The following is a 19,025-nucleotide window of genomic DNA, read 5'->3' as shown; positions in this document are numbered from 1 at the left end:
CACAGTGGATGCAAGCCAGGATACACAGATTATGTCTGGAATACTTCAAATGCAAAATGTATGACAAAACATGGTGTCCTGAGTAAGTGGTTCCCAATAACAGGTCAATTGTTCAAACCTCATAAACCTGTGAGGAGGGCTCACATGGAACTTCATTTTACGGCGTCACAAGACCAGCGCTGTGATCCACTGCCCAGGGTTATGTCGTGAAAAAGACCCTGATGTTGTGAACATGACATCCTTTACGTGGTGGAAGACGTAATCAGATTCTTTGATTAAGTGAAAGTAATAATACCACACTAGTAAAAGTCATGCATTCTAAATTCTTCTTGAGTAAAAGTACTACCTTTAAAACTGAAAGTACTCACTAGGCAAAATAAGGTAAGTCCCCAGGGGGAAAATTCAGTTGACTGCAGCAGCATAAGGACAGAAATAAATACAGATGAATACAGAAAGTATACAAGATAAATAATAAAAGGCATACGACTTAACTAAAAATAGCAGTAAAGATAGAAACTATTTATTTGATTCCGTCAGTGCTGAGATGCTGCATTCAGCCTCCGAGCCAGAAGGTGGCGCTATGGGCCTCATACTCGATGCCAATCCCTCTTAAAAATGAAGAAGACGACGCGAAATCCACGAATAACTAATCAGGGAGAGGGACGGAAGAAGGAGGGAGTCTACATAGCGAACTCCCGACTGGAGCCTAAATAGCTAAATCTGCTCCAAACTGTCAGTCATGTAGCTAGTCCGAGCAGCCTGCTCACTGAACTGAAGGGAAGCCGAATAATTCAGTGTTTTTTGACAGAATGGCGCACACTGACCGGGATGTTTTGACTTCTCGGCTCCGTTGACCATTTGTGACCCCGTCCAGCAACGGCAGTAACAACAACATCTGGCTAACAAGCGGTTAGCATTAGCAACAACCGCTGAACAGCTGTCACCCGGAAGGCCGCCGCAGTCGCCGCCGCACCGGGTGGGGATTTAACTTTCTCTGTCCGCGTCCGGGCTGAACCAACACAAAGTCGCTAGCCAATGATAAATCGCTGTTTATTACATATTGGTAAGAATGGAGTCCTCTTTGGGAATATGCAGCGAGGAGTGCTTGGCAATATCCTTTTTTGAATTAATTTCCAACCTTTTTTTTAAATGTGTTTCTTCAGTTTGTTGTAGCTCGTTGGCTAACGTTAGCTTAACTGAATAATTTCCTCAGGTTACATCTCTTAATGTTAGCAAGTCTGCTAACTTTGACGAAATTATTTAGTAACAATATACGTGGACGTTAACTGTATTTGAGTAACTAAGTTAGCTGTTTAACTCGTGGGAGTTTATTTACGTTTCAATGTATTTTTAATTCAGATCACTACAAGCCTATCATACCAGTATGACCAATTTCATCTATAATTAGCTAATTAAACCCACTTGGTCTTGAGCGGAATAACGTTAGCCACGGTTTTGTTTATGACCCTGGCTGTCACTAACTTCACCACCGTAACCACTGCACATATTCTCTCTTTTTTCACTGCCTTATGACTTCTTATTTGTCACATTTGCCTCCTTTTTAATAAGCACGGCTTCTTCTAACACGAATCAAAACTCAGGGTGCTTTTCAGTCTAACCACACGCATGCTAACTTAAAAGCCTAGCATGAAAGTGACGCCTGCCTGCGGTTGATTGAAATAAAAACTTGGGATGTCCAAGTGCCTTTCTCATCCTCAGTCACAATAATTCCTTGATTGTGATGCTCACACTGTGAGAGGTCAGGAGCTGAGGGCTGGCCAGAAGGAGCCCAGACTACTGTCACTAATTGAGCGCAGTGGAGAGTTTATGTAAGTATCATAGTACCTGATGACTGAAAATGTGTGTGTTTGTTTTTGTCAGGCAGTAAGTAGATAAATTTAGTGAGATGTCACAGGTAATGTTTGAGTTTTGAAGCTGCTCTCTAGATGATAATCTGCAGAAGTTTCTGACAGCTTTTTCTGTTTTAGAAGGGAGATACTTGCTGTGGTGTATCTGAAGTGTCTGACCTGCTCTTCTCTTTAATTAGGAGCTTTTTTTTATGTTTTCCGCTGTCTTTGATTGACATGCACTGAATAGCTGCAATGCTTTTTAGACTAAATATGGCTTTTAACCTGCAAATGAACTTGCATCAGGATGGTTGAAAATACAATCCATAGGATCAAAAAGGTGTGCGCCATGACAGCGCCACACCGAGTAATAAACGAGATGATTTAGATTGTACACTTTGATTATTGTGTTTAAGGGTTGGTTCTCCTCTGTTATCTAATGAATAGATTATTGTAGTGAATTACATAAGTGTTAGTATTGTTAGAGAGAGTTTATGTGGCTAAATCAAACAGGTCAAATGTGCCATCAGAAAAATACCCACACTGCAATATTCAGCGTTGTTGGGTGAACAAGGTTTTGTCTTCCTGAGGACCTGAAACAAATGTTGAATGTTTTTGTCACAAAAAGTTTCAGTGTCAGGCGTTACGCAGCCTAGCTGGAAAAAAAGTTGATCGCTGCATGGCTCAGTGACTCTGCAAGTCAGCTCCAGGACAGTGCTGCCTGTGAAGCTGTAGTGATTTGGTTTCAGACTTACACGAGCAGGATTTTAACCCCCGTCTTGGCAGCTTCAGCGTTTGTTTTGTGAAAGGGGATGCTGTGGGAGACGGCAGTGGGTGTGTTAAACCATCAGTGTAGTTTGTGTTTGTAGCAGGTTGTGCCTTGCACTAGTGTGAAAGAGAAAGCTATTACACCTTCCAGCTGCCAGCTCACTTCGCATTACGCAGAATTCCTCGTCTTAGTCCTGGACCGTAATGAGACTCACATGGGCACACAAGCTCCGTCCTCAGCTGACTGTGTTAAAACCACACACACTGAACTCCTCTTCTGACAGGGAAAAATGGTGAAGAGTCATGGAGGTCAGGTGCTGTACAGAACTTATAACATATAGCTGGTTTGTTATCACAGGATGAACAAAATAACAGAAGCACATTACAATGCAACAGCCTTTCAATAAATAACAATGTGAATCTGACCATGTTTGGTTTTAGTTGAAACCTGAAGTGTTATTTTAGCTCAGTGTTCATTTATTAGGTTGTAAATTAGTATTAAAGATTTCATTATACTACAAAAGGTAGATGAAATATCAGAAAACAATGTATGCTTGAATTTTGTCTGACAAGATACATCCTCTTAGCAGGCAGTTTTTATGTTTGAGCATTTCACTTGTTTCAAGCTTTTTGTCCTTAATTATCTTAAAAAGATTATTTAACTTCTTAATGAGGGTTTTAATCCTGGGTCTGAGCAACTTAATGCTTGAAACTAGAATTTCAAGCACTATAAAGCTGTTTGATCAACAATGACAAGTACAAAACTGCTTTGTTGAAGTCTGAATTTCTTTGTCTCCAGACAAATCTATTAGTTTTTAGTCTGGCAGCACTTCTTTTTAGATAACTGGGATCTTTGAGACTTGATATGCTTACTTGTTTTAAAAATCTAATCTAAGTGAAATTTTCCAGCTCTGTCGGCAGATAATTGTTCTTATTTTAAGTAATGTTTCCCCCATTTTGTTGCTTTCTTTCCTTGTTTTTGAGAGCTGGGTTTTTTGCAGTGTTAGCGTGTTCTAGTCAGCGCTGGCGAGGATGTGCTTGGGACCACCTATTGTCTTTGCCCGTGCAGTCTTGTGCTTTTTGAAACTACCCTGTTTGGTCACAATTTATACTTTCAGAGACTTTGCTGCGCACCGTTTGCAGCTATAATAGAGGGATAAGAACATAAGGTGGCATCATGTAGCTTATAGGTTCAAAGAGGATAGATAATAGAAACTATAACCTCAGAAATAAGCACAAGGTTGAAGCAACATATTTCACGGTCTCGAACAAAACCAGACATCACGATCTTCACGTCATTTGTGCTTAATTCAAGGCTGCTGTATTGCTAGGTGTTTTCATTATTTTGTCCACACGCTTGAGGAGTCTTTGTTCTTTGTTGGTGATGTAGTTTACAACATCACAGGGGCCCTTGCTGATTCAGGAGAACCGCGAGTCCCTCTGACACATTTCGTCCCGCAGTGCTGAATCATTTTCCTCTCTTCAACGGTAATTAGACTTACTGTGAAGTGGAGGGGAAGGGTGGGCAGTGCCCAGCGTGCTGCTTTGACCCTGGCTGTTAGTCAGTCATTGTTAGAGAGTGAAATATGACCCCGCCTACGGAAACCCACATCACAGATTTGACGCTGCTTATATTGACCATTTAATGACCCAAAGTGAAGCAGAATGTTTCTTAGTCAGTCCTGTGTCATTATGTGCTTATTGAACTAAAGCAACTTTGCAAATCAGGCTAAAGGAGACTTTTGCATGTGTGCATGTGCATTTCAGACTTTTGTAAATCCCAAATTCACATTTTAATCCTTTCATAATTATAATCTAATCCTAATGGTACATTTACTCATATTGCATCATAAATGTTCAGTTATTCTAATATCGAATGCTGTGCATGAAGCCCATTTTCAATCACAAGAGAATAGCTGTTATGAGGAACAGCTGCTGCAGATCTGTCCTATATGCTTTAAGTTTTTGGAAATTTTTATTATTAAAGTGAAATTTAAAGGTCACAGCTGATGCTAAGTGGGACTGGGACTTTGTGCTGTTCTCGTACAGATTGGGTGTTTTGGCCACCCCTGAAGCTGTTGTGTCTCGTCCAGTGGCTCAGCTGTCTATACCCATCAATGGTAATTTTGAAATTGTCCGAGGTATGTGACCCTTTTTTTGTCCTATTTTCATTTCCTTGTATTTTTCTCCAAGATGTGTGTGATTCCCGTCCAATAGATGAATGTTTATAAAGTTGACCCTTACCTCACATTCTTTAACCCACTACGCATAGTAGTGCTACTGATCACGGAGGTTCACGTCACAGTGGTGTGAAATCGAAACCCAGGGAGCGTTTCCTTTCTGCTTAGAGGACAAATTTAAAAATCAACACAGGACAGCTCCAGCCTGTTGAAATAATACACAACCGCTCCAGATTACTCCCACAACAGACCTTTGAACTGCATGGGCACCGTTCAAGCTCTCTTTCCTCTTTCATTTCAGAGGCTGAAGAGGCTCTTCTCATTAACTTCACAGTAGGTTGTAAGTACTTTTTCCATTTTTACATCTCCTCCTTTTTCTGCTTTGTTTTCAAACAGACACGGTACAGAAAATGTGTTGTTTTTGTCCTTCAGGCATGCCGGAAGAAAGGATTTATTGTGGGAACAAAAGAGAGCTAGAACATGGCATTTATTGCAACACAACCCCTCTCCAGCCATACTGCATTTTTAGAGCATGCCTTCAGCCAACTGTCCTTTATTTAGCCCCAGACGCTGGTCATGAGTTACCAGGGCTCTCTGAAAGAATGCTGAAGTATCTCACTATTAAATCACTTGGCTTTGCTTTCTAGACAGTCTGCATTTCTAATGTGTTTGCAGAGTCTTAAGGTGTCCAACATGTGTGTAAGCGTGTGTGTTTTCTGTGCTCCTCTCAAGCCCTCTCAAATATTAGGATACGAATCAAAGGAGAAAAAGCCCCCGAGCTGCTGCTGGAACTCCCGGAAGATGATCGGACTCAGACTTTCCTTGCCCAGGTGAAGAGTGCTCAGCAACAAGGTAAGACTCCACTGTCTAGTCTAAAGCAGTTGCATGATTAATAATTTAATCACTCATCTAACATTTATACAGTGAGGGTGCATTACACCGCTCGCTGATTTCCTGCGCCCTCTTGCTACCCAGCACTGATGGAAAAACTCATTTGGCTGCAGTTTTTGCAGGTGCCAAGCCACCTCTGTGAATACTGCCAGGAGGTGCTAGAGCTTGTGTTTTTACGCTTTTATTGACATTCAGCATTGAATACATTTCCATGAAATGAGTTTCAAATATCGTGTGCATGCCTCACCAGCTTGTTTGTCTGCAAGACCCATTTTGGGATTTGTGGCAAGTGAAAACAAAAATAATGAAAATAATGGACAGCTAGGGACGGATGTTTTTTTTGCCATATAATCATAGATTTACAAAATTGCAGTCCGGCCTATGAGGCGTTACATCGTGATGTCATCCATACATTTAAAGTTGGGCTCCCCCTGTGATAACCATGTCCTCATAAGAGCCTTTTTACCTGCTACCTGCAATATATTTAAGAAATGTTTGTCACCCCTCTGTGTGTGCTGCCAGCAATAAAAATCTAAAGTAATTACACATCTGCACCTGTGGTTTTATCACATCTGTAGGGAAAGCTTGATTGGACTTAAAGGTGTTTGGGTGCTACTGTTGGGAACCGTGATGTTTAGAGGTTCACCACACATTCTGTTGCTGCACCCATGGCAAGCTTTTGACTGGGAACAGTCAGATGATTGTGTGAAAAGATAATCACGAGGGTAAATACTGCAGAACATGTGTCTTTACCTGTGCTGCTCTCCCGTAATGATGGAAATACAAAGTAAACTTTGAGCTATGGAGACTGCTTTGTTATAGCCAACCTGTCAGCTGTTCACCACCTCAGATTTTAGCATGCTGATGAAAAGCTTGTAGCTGTTTTGTATTCTTTGGATGGCGTTAGAGATTTCATTAACAAAAATACATCAGACATGCAGTTGTGGATGATGGAAATTGATTAAAAACAATCACCTTTCATTCATTACAGAGTGAATTATCTTGTAGCTCCACAAACACTGTCAGCTGTGCAGAGATCACAAAACATGAAAATTATGTTCAGGTGCATACGTGTCAGACGTGATTATCTTTTATCAAGTAGAGTAGACAAAAACTAAAAAGTTTGTTTTTTAATGTGGGTTTTGCCTAATTGCATTTCGTATATGTGTGCAGACTGTGGCCAATTAAGTCATGTGTTGATTGCCACCTTGCTGGCCAACACCCTGGAGAAATGATAGATTTTGAAGCAAGATCTTTGATGGGCAGTGAGTTGTAATAATTTTTGTACTCAGAACCTGCTCATCCAGTTTCACTGTTACCACTATCATGTGCCTTCATTTCCTATAACATCACATAGTAATGTGCCTTCTTCAGTCTTGTTATTAATAAGCCACTTGGTAGATGGTATCCTCTACTTCCTATTATGACAACATTGCTCTTCTGGGTGTTGGCTCATTTTCGTCTGTGTTCATATTTACATTCAGAGAGGTTCTGAGTTTACTTAAGTAAAGTGGAAGCCTTTAATAAGGCAGATTAGCTTTCATCTTGAGGAAGCTGTAGTTCCATCATTGTTTATATTCTTGCACCGCTTAAAATAATCCCTGGAAAGATGCTCCGTTCTGCCTGAGTAAGGTTGTGGTAAGACTGGATCATGGTGTGCCTCCTTCTGACAATGCCATTTAATTTTCCCAGTTCAATCCAAACTCAGGAAACCCAAAGCGATGGAGCCCCTTGCACCAACAGCCCTTAGAGGACCAGTCCCAATCCCGCCGCAAAGAGGGAACAAGACTGCTAATTCTGTGGGCTCTGGAGTCAACCCGCCCAACTCTACCAGTGCACTGCCTCCCAACCTCAACAACAGCATGTCAACAAATCAGACTAGGACAGGTAATACATGGACACACCTTGTTAATGCAGAGAAAAAACCAACAAATCAGAAGAAAGTTGTATAAATGGCACAGATATGTTTCAGTTCATCTTAAGTCTCTGCCTTCTATATTTGTTTCTGTTGCTGTTAGATTGAATCCTCTGTTTTTGAACTCACTCTTTCTGAAGATCCAGTTCAATCACTCGCCTCAGACTTCGGCTTTGAGGACAACTTCAACCACGCTCTTAAAGTGGAGGAAAAGAAGAACCATCAGAACCGCTTGGTAGCCTCTAGGGAGCCTCCTCCTGTCCCTCCTCTACCTCCTCGCAAAGCCTCCTTCACGCCATCCAACCCTCTGCCTCCTCCACCTGTCCCTAAAGACAGAGCTGTCTCCCTACAGGCCAAAGACAACTCGTTCAGCACGAGCACCAAAACAGAGTAAGTTAACCTTTCATGACACGATGTCGGGTTTACTGGAAACACTGGAAACTGACATTTCATGGAAGCCTGATTTTATAACTGCAGTCCAGGAGGCTCAGTGTCCCAAATTAGAAATTAGAATCTGTCTAAAATACTGCTGATGTTAAATAATGCCTGCTTTTTCCATTCCAGTAGTTTCAGATCAGGGTTTGACCGCGTGGACAGGCAACCGTCTTGGTGCGACAGCCCCACCACCAACAGCATGAGACAGGATATGTTCTCCAGCCAGGCAGGACAAAGAGAATACCTCATTAAACACCGCCTGGGCAAGAAGGAGAACGAGTATGTGGACATCGAGACCTTCAGGTGAGAGGAGCTTCTTTATTCTGTGTTTTGCTAGTTTGGTTGTCTTGATATAGAAATACAACAGTTCAAAAATGCACACGTTAACCTGACTGTGCACGAACTCTGCTTTGTGTTTCTGTAGGTTTTTCACAGGAACGTGGAACGTGAACGGCCAGTCTCCAGACAGCAGCCTCGAGCCGTGGCTCTGCTGTGACGCAGACCCTCCTGATATTTATGCCCTGGGGTCAGTGAGAATTCACCATACAGTACTTTTCTGACCATAAACTCATACGTACTCCTCCGCTCCTGCTTCAATAACATCCATGACGGTTTATGACTCTAGTTTTCAAGAGCTGGACTTGAGCACTGAAGCTTTCTTCTACATGGACTCGTCCAAGGAGCAGCAGTGGGTGGAATCTGTGGAGAGGAGCTTGCACCCGAAAGCCAAGTACAAGAGGGTGAGTAGAGAAAGGAGGCAGAGCGCCCAGATCAATCCCCAGCTCCTCCTGTCCACATGGGGGCCAGACACCGAACCATTAATGAGTCTTGGACTGTCGGGTCCTGTCATGCTGATGCAGCATTAAAGGGACTAACTTGCTTTCTTTCTTTTTTTTTTTTATGTCTCCAGGTTCGGATCATACGACTAGTTGGAATGATGCTTGTGGTCTTTGTCAAAAAGACCCACAAGCATCACATAAAAGAAGTGGCTGCAGAGCATGTGGGGACGGGAATCATGGGAAAAATGGTTTGTTCACACAAATCTCAGACCAAATCCCTCAAAATACACACAGTGATGTACAATCAGGGGATAAATGTGCCTCTTTTTTCACTCAAGTGCAGTAGGTCTGTGACAAATTAGTGAAATATTCAATCATGCGGTATCTCTCAGTGTGAAGAAATACTTAAAAAAACGCTGCTGATCTAGATCCACATGAATCACATTTCATTTTCTGATGAAGTATTTACAATATACTGCACTTGGCTTCTGTTTGACTTATTTAATATTAATTATCTTGCGCTGACTTTATTCCTGCATGCATTTCCCTAAATTAAAATAAAAGGCTATTTATATGTCAAACCATCAGCCTAATCTTTCAATGTAAATTTTTTTTTTCCCCAGGGGAACAAAGGAGGCGTGGCGGTGAGGTTTGTTTTCCACAACACTAGCTTCTGCATCGTCAACTCCCATCTAGCAGCACACGTGGAAGACTTTGAGCGCCGCAACCAGGACTATAAAGACATATGTGCCCGCATGACCTTCCACCTGCTGGACCACCCCCCACTCAGTATTGTCAAGCATGAGTGAGTTCCTCAGTCATTCATGTCCGGAGGGAGAACACGGCTCTGAAATCATGTGAACTACTAAACTAAATGAATCTATAGTACAAAGCTCCTCTGTCACTGTTTCAAGTAGCTTTACAAATATGAACTTCAGTCTACAGTTCTCTTTTAGTGCTCCAGTTCTGTCGTATTAAGATGTCTGTCTCTTTTCGTATTTCAGTGTGGTAATCTGGCTTGGGGATTTAAACTATCGTCTGTTCATGTACGATGCCGCAGAGGTCAAACAGTACATTGCTAAGAACGAGCTAAAAAAGCTTCAGGAGGTCGATCAGGTAAGAGACTGTCAGTGCCGTGCACCGATGACGACAGCTGAAAACACCTCTCCACTTTTTCTTGCTCTTAACTTTAAAAACACAGACGAGTGCGAGGCCAACTTAAAGAAATGACTGTGATAATTATTACTGCGGGTACAGAAAACAGGCTTCTTTCACTGCCTCTGTTTCTATACTTGGCCACAGCTTCTCTCTTTAGCAGTTGTAAAAGTTTTTCTTGAATAATCTGTCAGGCATTTCGTCATTTTGACAAAAAAATAAGTTCACACTTGGGCTCAGTAGCCATTAGTAAGATTCCCTTGCGTGTGTGGGCTGTGCTTGTGTTTTGTAACTCTCTTGTGTGTGTGAACCTTTGTAAATGTTTGATGGTGCAACAAAACTGAAACAGTGAATATTTCTTGATAAATACAGGTTACACATACATAGCTGAAGCTGTTTTGCCATTGGTGCACAGGTTGTACATAATCTGGTCCTTTTTAACTCTGTGTGATGATAATAACGGACACTAAAGGATTCTGTTTTGACTCTTTTACCAAGTAATGCAATGCTGCTGTTTTTCACTGTGTAGCTGAACATTCAAAGGCAGACGAAGAGGGCCTTCACAGACTTCATGGAGGGAGAGATCAACTTCATTCCCACATATAAGTACGACCCTAAAACTGATCGATGGGACTCAAGGTAAAAACATATCCCTGTATCTTCTTCTACAATGACTGAATACACAGATTCACCCCAAGACTTTATTACTATTTCCAACATGTCCTCACTTTCAGTTTGTCTTCTTTTGGATCCCGATAAAGTTTTGCTAGTATCGAAACTTTTTCTGTCCTTATCATTACACTAACACAGAGTCAGCAGTACTGTACGTGTGTCTGATGTCTGACCCTTCACTTTGCCTCTGATGCTGTGGCTGTTTCCTGCAGTGGGAAGTGCCGTGTCCCGGCCTGGTGTGACAGAATCCTGTGGAGGGGCAAGAATGTCAGGCAGCTCAAATACCGGAGTCACATGGAGCTGCAAACTAGTGATCACAAGCCTGTCAGCTCCCTCTTCAGTGTTGGGGTAAGAAGCAATGTTGTCAAATAAACAGCCCTAAACTGACTGGTTTTGGTCGAAACAAGCAAGGTTCTGCTATTAATGTTGACAGTGTGTATGATTTTGATGGAATAAACACTGTTGTTACTGATTAAATAAAGAGGACCTTTGTGTAACAGGTTAAGGTGGTCAATGAGGAGCGTCACAAAAAGGTGTTTGAGGAGATTGTTCGGGCGATGGACAGAATGGAGAATGACTTCCTTCCATCTTTATCCCTGAGCAGAAGAGAGGTAAAGATAAAGCCCTGACGTACATGCGCGCTCATCACACCGACTCTTATCTTTCTTCCTCAGTGATATAAACTCAGGACCCACACAATGATAACCTTTATGACAGAGCCGCCAGTCATAATTTGTAAGATTAAGCTACTGGCAATCTGTGACTGATGCCGCCTCTCTGTGTCTGTCCTGCAGTTTACATTTGAGAATGTGAAATTCCGGCAGCTTCAGAAGGAACGCTTCCTAATAACAAATGACGGGCAGGTCCCCTGTCACTTCGCCTTCATCCCCAAACTCAATGACTCGCAGTACTGCAAGTCCTGGCTCCGCGCCGAGCCGTGCGATGGATTCTTAGAGCCGAGTAAGTCCTTTTTATCTTAATCTTTTCTGTTTTGATTACCCTGAGGCTTGTTACCTCGACTTTTAGATCTGTGATCATGCAGTATTTTGATTATTGATGATGAAATGTGAAAGGGAGATTATAGATTTAGTTTTCTCTCTTCAGGACAACTTTGTACTGTTTGCCACTGTAATACTGTCATTGTGAAGGATTATTCCATTCACCCCTTTTTAATTGCTGCATTTAAACCAGAGCTTGTTGCACTTTTTGGCTAATATAGTCCTTGTATGTTGACCCCTGTGCTATGTTTAACAAGGCAGCTTGTACAGAAAAGCGGGTAATCAGTGCTCAAAACCAACAGATAGTTTGACAATGTCCTTCTCAGACTTCCTCAGAGAGTTTCTTCTTTAACTTCCTGAACAGATGAGACTCTGGAGATCTATCTGGAGGTGTATGTCAGTAAAGACTCTGTCACGCTGCTGAACTCTGGAGAGGACTCCATCGAGGACATTCTGGTGCTCCATCTGGACCGTGGCAAGGACTACTTCATTACCATCTCTGGCAACTACCTGCCCAGCTGCTTTGGCACCTCGCTGGAGACTCTGTGCCGCATGAAGAAGCCCATCAGAGAGATCCCCATCACCAAACTCATTGACCTGGTGAGGGACACTTTGTCCAGTGGTCATGCAAAGGGAAATCCAGTCAGACCAGTTCAAAGTTATAGGATTAGTGAACCGGGACATACATTCCTCAGATTAGTTGATTGTGAAACACAAACCTTCCTCTGCACAGAGCACTTTAGCTCAGATTGTAATCCGCTGGCTGTTCCTCACTCTGTAGCTCTTCACTACCTGAAACCAAGAGCAGGAACGTGTGAGAGCTTGTTCAATCCCTCAGGACAGACTCAGTCACACAGTGAGAGCCTATATTTGGAGAGCATAAAATGTCTCAACCTGTATATTTCTGGCCAAGAGAGGCCGAGGGAACGAGGAAGTGGCAAAAACATAGGAAGGGAGCTCCTAAGAACAGGGAAAACTGACTCAGGTTAGGCCCTTAAATAGACTCCTCTGGTCTTCATACATTCACCTCTGTCTGTTTCCACAATGCTATTTTTGACTTAATCTTGGCTTTGAAATATAGTACTTTTATCATTCAGTGCTCCTTTATTTCTGTTGAAACTACTCAATTTTCCTACTTGCCTGGTGTACTTGATCAATGATTTATGCAAGAACAATCCGTAATCTATCTGCTTTTCTGATTCTCTGTTTACGCATACCACCGCTGTCTACTTTCTCCTTTTGTTTCCCTTCATCGCCTCTCCTTGCCTTGATCATTCCTTTCCAACTCTTCACTGTGGTTGTGGGCTGGCTTCTTGCTCAGGGAGAGGACAGCTTCATGGAAAAGGTAAAATATTAACAGTGATACTGATCAGCTATTGGGCAAGTCAGGGTCAGTGTCACCTTTGTGACAAGACTGCAGTGATCACATTTCTGCTTTATGACACTTAATTGACCTCCCTCAATTTTTCATGTCAAGTACTGTTGGCATTAGTCATGTCAGGATATGATCTCAATAAAAGCCCCCGTTCAGGCTACACCCTGTTAATGTGTAACCTTAAAGATTCACACTCTGTATACCACTATTGTGTCTGCAGGTTGAGAGTGGAATGCTAAAGCTGGGAGGTAATTAGCCTAGCTTAGCATAAAGACTGCAAGCAGAGGGAAGCTTGTTTTAACCACCTCTAAAGGGGCATTCAGCCTGGTCCTGTGTTAAAACAACACAAGAGGTCATCGGGAGACGTGAACTCTGATCCAGGACGTCCAGTTTCAGTAACAGATCCATGAGTTTGAAGGCTTAGCCACGACAATTATTAAGCTTTAAAGGTGCTGGTAGATGTATTTAGAGCCAGGCTGACTCTTTACCCCTGCTTCCAGTCTTAATGCTAAACTAAGCTAATCGCCTCTTAGCTCTGGCTCCATATTTGATGCACAGACACAAGAGTGGCATCAAACCTCTCACCTAACTCACAGAAAATAAGTGGCACTGTGTACTTCCTGTAATATGTGCTTTGCAGCCACAGTATTGTGCACTGACACTTGCCTGCCGTTCACACCGTAGGTTGATTAAAAAGTGGCTAATCAGAAGATTGAATCAGTGCATACCTGTGCTGCATTTCAAAAAGCAGGCGGTCGCAGCCCAGGCGGGGTCGGTTTTGTTATAATCTGTGTGTGTGGCTCAGTCACCCGTTAAATCTCCCCTGGCCCGTTGAGGACAGGGTACACCAGTCCAACGAAAGTTAGACGCACACCAACACACCAAATCTCATTTCACAGCAGGTCACCCTTGCTGCACAGCTCCCTCATACACATGATTAAAGCTAATGAGAAGAAGTATTAGCGTCTGTTCGGCTAAGCTCAAAAACACTCTGATGAAGCCAAACGACAAGTCTCCTCTTCCATTTCATAACCTGTTACCGAGCAGTGAGACTGAATAGCTGCATGAGTAAACAGATGTCAGCTTAGAATATAAATGAGGCCCCGTTTCTCTACTGTGTCGCTGTTTGTGCATTTTATCTTAAAGCTTTCTTGATCTGGATCCCCTCTGGAAGATTCACCTCACTGTAAATACCCCAAAGGTTCACAGTCGAAGCTGTGGGTGTTGAAACATTTTACAGAATATCGCATTAGTTCTGCATGCTATCTCAGCATCGTCCCCATTAAAGGCCCACTCCAGTTTCCCCTGCATTTATGTATAGCCTCGCTAGCTGTGGCTATTTTTGGACGTCTCTCGTGAGTCTCAGGGCTCCATTTCCAGAAACAAAAGGAGCGTCTGCCTTTCTAAAGCGCTTTCTGAAATGGCTCTTCAAGTTTCCAGAACCCAGAGATAATCCTGACTTCAGTGCTGCTCCTTCTCCATCACTGGATTCATGTTATCTCTCTTTATCTCTCTCTCTTTATCTCTGATCCCTCAAATTTTTGGAGGCAGGTTATTGTTCAGTTAAATAATAAACTTGATTGTCCAGAATGACATTAATGCACTGAAACAGTAAACTTCCCGTCTGTGTTATGTTCTGTTAAAATAAAAGTTTTGATTTCGCCAAATATCGGACAATATAAACGCCAATACTGATATATCTGCGCCAATATGGGCCAATAAACTCAGTCAGGCTCCAGAAAATATCTGTCTATTATTCTGGGAAATAATCTAATGTCTCTGCGATAGTTTGTCAATGCAAAACATAGTGACTGGTGTTATTTCTGATCAGGAAAAGTCAAAGGTGAGCTTCCTGATGGTGGATGGAGCAAGTACTGAGGACAAACCTCTAAAGATCCCCAAGGAAGTGTGGATTCTCGTCAACCACCTCTTCACCAAGTCCTGCGATCAGGTGAGACGGCCACTCGCTACTACGGAGAGCTAAGCAACAGAGCATTTGTGTTCAAAGGAGTGATGAACGCAAATGCTCGGGGAAAACAGCCTGTAGTGTCACAGCTTACAAGAGTATTTTTCCAAAAAGTACCTTGATGTGCACATTAAGATGATATTTTAAGGTCTGCATGACACAATAACTGACTATAGGGATACTAATTGCAGTGGGAGCTGTTTGAAATGTTCCATGTTTGTCTCTGCTTGTCTCCCAGGAGGACTTGTTCCAGACACCGGGTCTACAGGAGGAGCTGCAGAGCATCATCGACTGCCTGGACACCAGCATCCCAGACTCTGTCGGTATCCTTGTTTATGAAGCCGGTCCCAGAGACGCACGAGCGACATGAAGTTATTAACTCAGTTCACAGCGGGGCTCTGTTCTGTCTTGACCACAAGCATGTTTTAGCACTATCATGATGATAATAGCAGTGAATACAGTAATCATGTGACCTTGTGGTGTTAGCAAGTCAAAATGATCAAAGTCAGGTTAGTTTCCCGCTTTCCTGAAATCTAAGTGAGCTTTCTAGCTGCAAATTATTCCTGTTTATTATGTTATTCTGCACATCGATGGCGCACTCAGCAGCCACTTTGGACTCCAGAGTTGCTTGTTCTTCCCTAACTGTTGGTGCAGTTGGTTGTAACCACTCTGTTGCTGAGGCTCTGTTGATCTTCTTGGAGGCGTTGCCGGAGCCAGTGGTGTGTTATGAACTGTACCAGCGGTGCCTAGACTGCGCCCATGACAGCCGCCTGTGCAAACAGGTACAGTGACAGCCCGTAGAACAAAATGTGGTTATCTGTTTACGCTGCAGTTTACAATGGGATGATTTCCAGTCAGGCGTTGTTTCCTTAAAGGAGTGTTTGTCATGCAGTCATACAGAAGACAGTGCAGGCTGTGTCTTAGCTCTGCGTTTTCCCAGGGCTTCCCTGCCCTATACTACATACAGTCATGTATCTGACTACTCTTTGTGTACTTTTGATGATTGACAGCTGATCTCCCAGTTGCCCCGGGCTCACCGCAACGTGTTTCGCTACCTAATGGCCTTCCTGAAGGAGCTCCTCAAGCACTCCCACAACAACAACCTAACAGCCAACCTCATAGGTATGAAATGGAGACCTGCTATGTTAACGTTCACTCTGCTTTGCAGTTCATTTAACAGCTAATTTGATCTGTGATCTATTACCCCAGTGTATAAGTCTCAATTAATTTGGACAACATCGCACCACGCCTGAAGAAAAATTAGACCACTGCAGTATAAATTGGTTTGTTGTGTTTGTGGCTCTCTGTGTTTTTTCTCAACATCAGTTATTTTAGTTCCTATAAGCTACTGTGACAACAAGCTACTCTTTTACAGCAATTCTAGAAAAACAGCATTCGTAACATCTGACCTGCATCCTCACAACAAGATTCAGCAATACCAACAGTGTCAGGAGACAAAGTGACATCATGCTTCACAGTGTTTATAAAATTATCATGATTTCATTCAGACTTTTACCCAAAATCCTGCCCAAAGGCAATAATTAACCACCATTTTGGTGCCAGCATTGAATTCAGCCTTTAAAGGTCCAGTGTGCAGGATTTAGTGGCATCTAGTGTTGAGGTTGCAGATTACAAACAACTGAATACATCGCTGATAATACAGAACATGTAAAGTTGTTTTTTTTTTTTTACTTCATAGAAACACAAGTCTTATGTCACCACATCTTTGTTTCCTTGTCCTGTTCTTGTCTTCTAGCAACACTCTTTGCCAGCCTCCTTATTCGACCGCCTCCCAACCTGATGGGCAAGCAGACCCCACACGACCGGCAGAAAGCCATCGACTTCATTCTGGGTTTCCTCATGTCGGGAGACGAGGAGTAACCGAGGCCGATGGTCCTCACGACGTCAGTCAGGCTTCGACTCGATTCCCAACCTGGTTCACTGTTGGCAATGGATCTGGGCCTGTAAGACATTGTGTAACATGATCCACTTGGTATTGTGTCATCTTTTGGAGACCAGTGCAGGTGTTTGGCAGCCCACCGTTCACAGACTCATGTCAGAGGATGATTTTACCAAGTGTCATATCTTCAGTTCATTCACAGAATGACCGCTCGCTGCATTTGGAAGCACTTGGAGGAGGTTTGAACTGATGCCTGCGCACTTTCCGATGACCTAAAGGCCCCCGTGCCTCCACACGAGATTGTCCTCATCCTCAGCTGAGCCTCCTTATAGTAGGTGCTCATGCCAAAATAGCCCCTGAACAGTGATGGTATGAATGGAAACACTATGGATCCAAGCGAAAGGTTCAATTACACTAAAGAAAAGGAAATTCCTGAAGTTTGGAGAAATGGACTGAATACTAGTAAACGGTTTAAAACATTAAATAGATTGAAATGGGATAATCATAGAAATCTATATACTAAGAATATTTAAGCTTAAGCTAAATCATGACAATCATCCATTTTGCAGCAGTTTAACTGAGGGGACAATATTAAGACATCTGTGAGCATTACCACACCCATTGTATTTTACCTGTTATTTATATATTTTTTTCTTCTGAATTTTGTTTTTTTTGTTCCCACTACAGTTCATTTTCAGCTCCGCGTTGGTTGTAAAATATTTCAGCTTCTTTTTATCGTCCTGTTATCGAAAACGTGAATGTTTCCTGTGTTTTTGTGTAACTTCAGCCGCGAGCCTTACATCTCCTTTTGCCAGTTCCTCTTCAGTTACGAAACAAGTCTGTTAACACGCTAACTTCCTGGTGCAGCGAAGTGAAGAGTCACCCTCTGTGGTTCTCGATGTCTTAAATCATGTAAATAGTGATTGTTTCCCTGTTTCTTGGGCCTGTCGGTATGGTGGTGCAAATGTGTGATGAGTCTCCGGTTTGTCATGTTTGTCATGAAGGTGGTACTGTTAATATCTGTGTTTGTTTACATGTCTCTTCCCTCACTTCTGCCACATCTTAAAGCTCTTTTTTTTTTTTTTTGTTGCTTTACGGCCTGTGTGATGCCAAGACGCAGTTCTTTGTGGTAAATGCAGATGAGTAATACTCCTGTTTTAAGTGATGCAGCATTTTCTGGGTGCAAGTTTAATAAGATTTAATGGTTCATTACTCTGCAGGATGCAGCCTGTCTTTGTGCGCCTTTCTCATTTGTGCCACAGAGGAGTTTTTTTTTTTTCTGCAGTCACTGTTGCATAACATGTTATGGTTGTTGAAATAAGGAACTTCTATGCTGTGTATAGTCAGTGTTTCATCTTTAACAGATTTACCCAAGAGATGTCAGCATTAACTTTCCCAGTGGACAAAAATACTCACATTTATGACTTTAATTTCCCGTGCTCAGTATCTCCAGTAATGTAGTGATTCCTGAAGTTTTAGAAATTCGATGTTTGGAGACAATGTGAGCACTCGATGTAATGTGACAACACTGACAATCATGGCACTGAAAGAAGTGCCTGTCGGGCTGAAGCTGCTCCTCATGTAGTTTCTTCTGCCTTATTGCCATCAATACACTAGATTCTTCTGTTGGTCTTAATCGAGCCAGGCTTTGCCAACAGGCGGCCTGGGCTTGAAGGAATGGTCCGAATAAAATATTTGGGAGAGCCATTTTATAATAGTCATTTATTTATTTACTTTGTCTGTAGAAATACTACCACCATCACATCAACGGCAAAATCAATATAATCAATAACCTCTGATTTTAGGTGTTGTCTCCTGCCAGTGTATCAACTGATGTATTTGTATTTTGCTTTTTGTCTTCTGGGTTTTTTTTGTTTTGTTTTTTTTTTTCACAATCTGTTCATAAACTTAAGGTACGTTTAAAGGAAACACTCGCACCTGTTTTCATCTTTGCAGATTTTTGGTGCTTTTAATTTATTTAACAGAAATAAACTGTGTAAAAAGCGGTTTCGTTGCCCATTGTTGACAGCTGCTTATTTGGATAAAGAACAAGAAAAACAAGTGCACTCCAGGTTTTGGGCTTACTCCTCAGGTCCATGTGAAATCATCGCTGGCTGATGTTCATGTTATACTTAGTCTGCTTC

General features: G+C 42.3%; 1 protein-coding gene and 1 long non-coding RNA gene across 4 annotated transcripts; both read left to right on the top strand.

The window, feature by feature from the left end:
- The first annotated feature begins 927 nt into the window (after window positions 1–927).
- On the top strand, window positions 928–5,117 carry LOC143325786 (uncharacterized). Its single transcript, XR_013077569.1, has 3 exons — window positions 928–1,063; window positions 4,665–4,756; window positions 5,097–5,117. It is a non-coding gene; the product is annotated as an uncharacterized LOC143325786 (long non-coding RNA).
- A 416-nt stretch (window positions 5,118–5,533) lies between these two features.
- On the top strand, window positions 5,534–17,949 carry ocrl (OCRL inositol polyphosphate-5-phosphatase). Of its 3 annotated transcripts, none has more exons than XM_076739101.1 (20): window positions 5,534–5,647; window positions 7,379–7,573; window positions 7,742–7,991; window positions 8,169–8,339; window positions 8,461–8,562; window positions 8,662–8,776; window positions 8,947–9,063; window positions 9,439–9,620; window positions 9,820–9,931; window positions 10,500–10,609; window positions 10,855–10,990; window positions 11,143–11,253; window positions 11,437–11,602; window positions 12,005–12,240; window positions 12,962–12,985; window positions 14,847–14,966; window positions 15,220–15,304; window positions 15,636–15,763; window positions 15,992–16,103; window positions 16,738–17,949. In XM_076739101.1, the coding sequence occupies exons 2-20, from the start codon at window positions 7,408–7,410 to the stop codon at window positions 16,860–16,862; spliced, it is 2,568 nt and encodes an 855-aa protein (XP_076595216.1). In that variant the 5' UTR covers window positions 5,534–5,647; window positions 7,379–7,407; the 3' UTR covers window positions 16,863–17,949. The 3 variants fall into 3 exon arrangements, with proteins under 3 accessions (XP_076595216.1, XP_076595215.1, XP_076595217.1); XM_076739100.1 differs by having other exon boundaries at window positions 8,166–8,339; XM_076739102.1 differs by lacking the exon at window positions 12,962–12,985 and having other exon boundaries at window positions 8,166–8,339.
- Window positions 17,950–19,025: the final 1,076 nt, after the last annotated feature.

The sequence above is a fragment of the Chaetodon auriga genome, chromosome 9, assembly GCF_051107435.1.
Source record: "Chaetodon auriga isolate fChaAug3 chromosome 9, fChaAug3.hap1, whole genome shotgun sequence".
NCBI lineage: Eukaryota > Metazoa > Chordata > Actinopteri > Chaetodontiformes > Chaetodontidae > Chaetodon > Chaetodon auriga.
The sequence above is the reverse complement of the archived record's forward strand: the minus strand, read 5'-3'. Positions and strand labels throughout refer to the sequence as shown.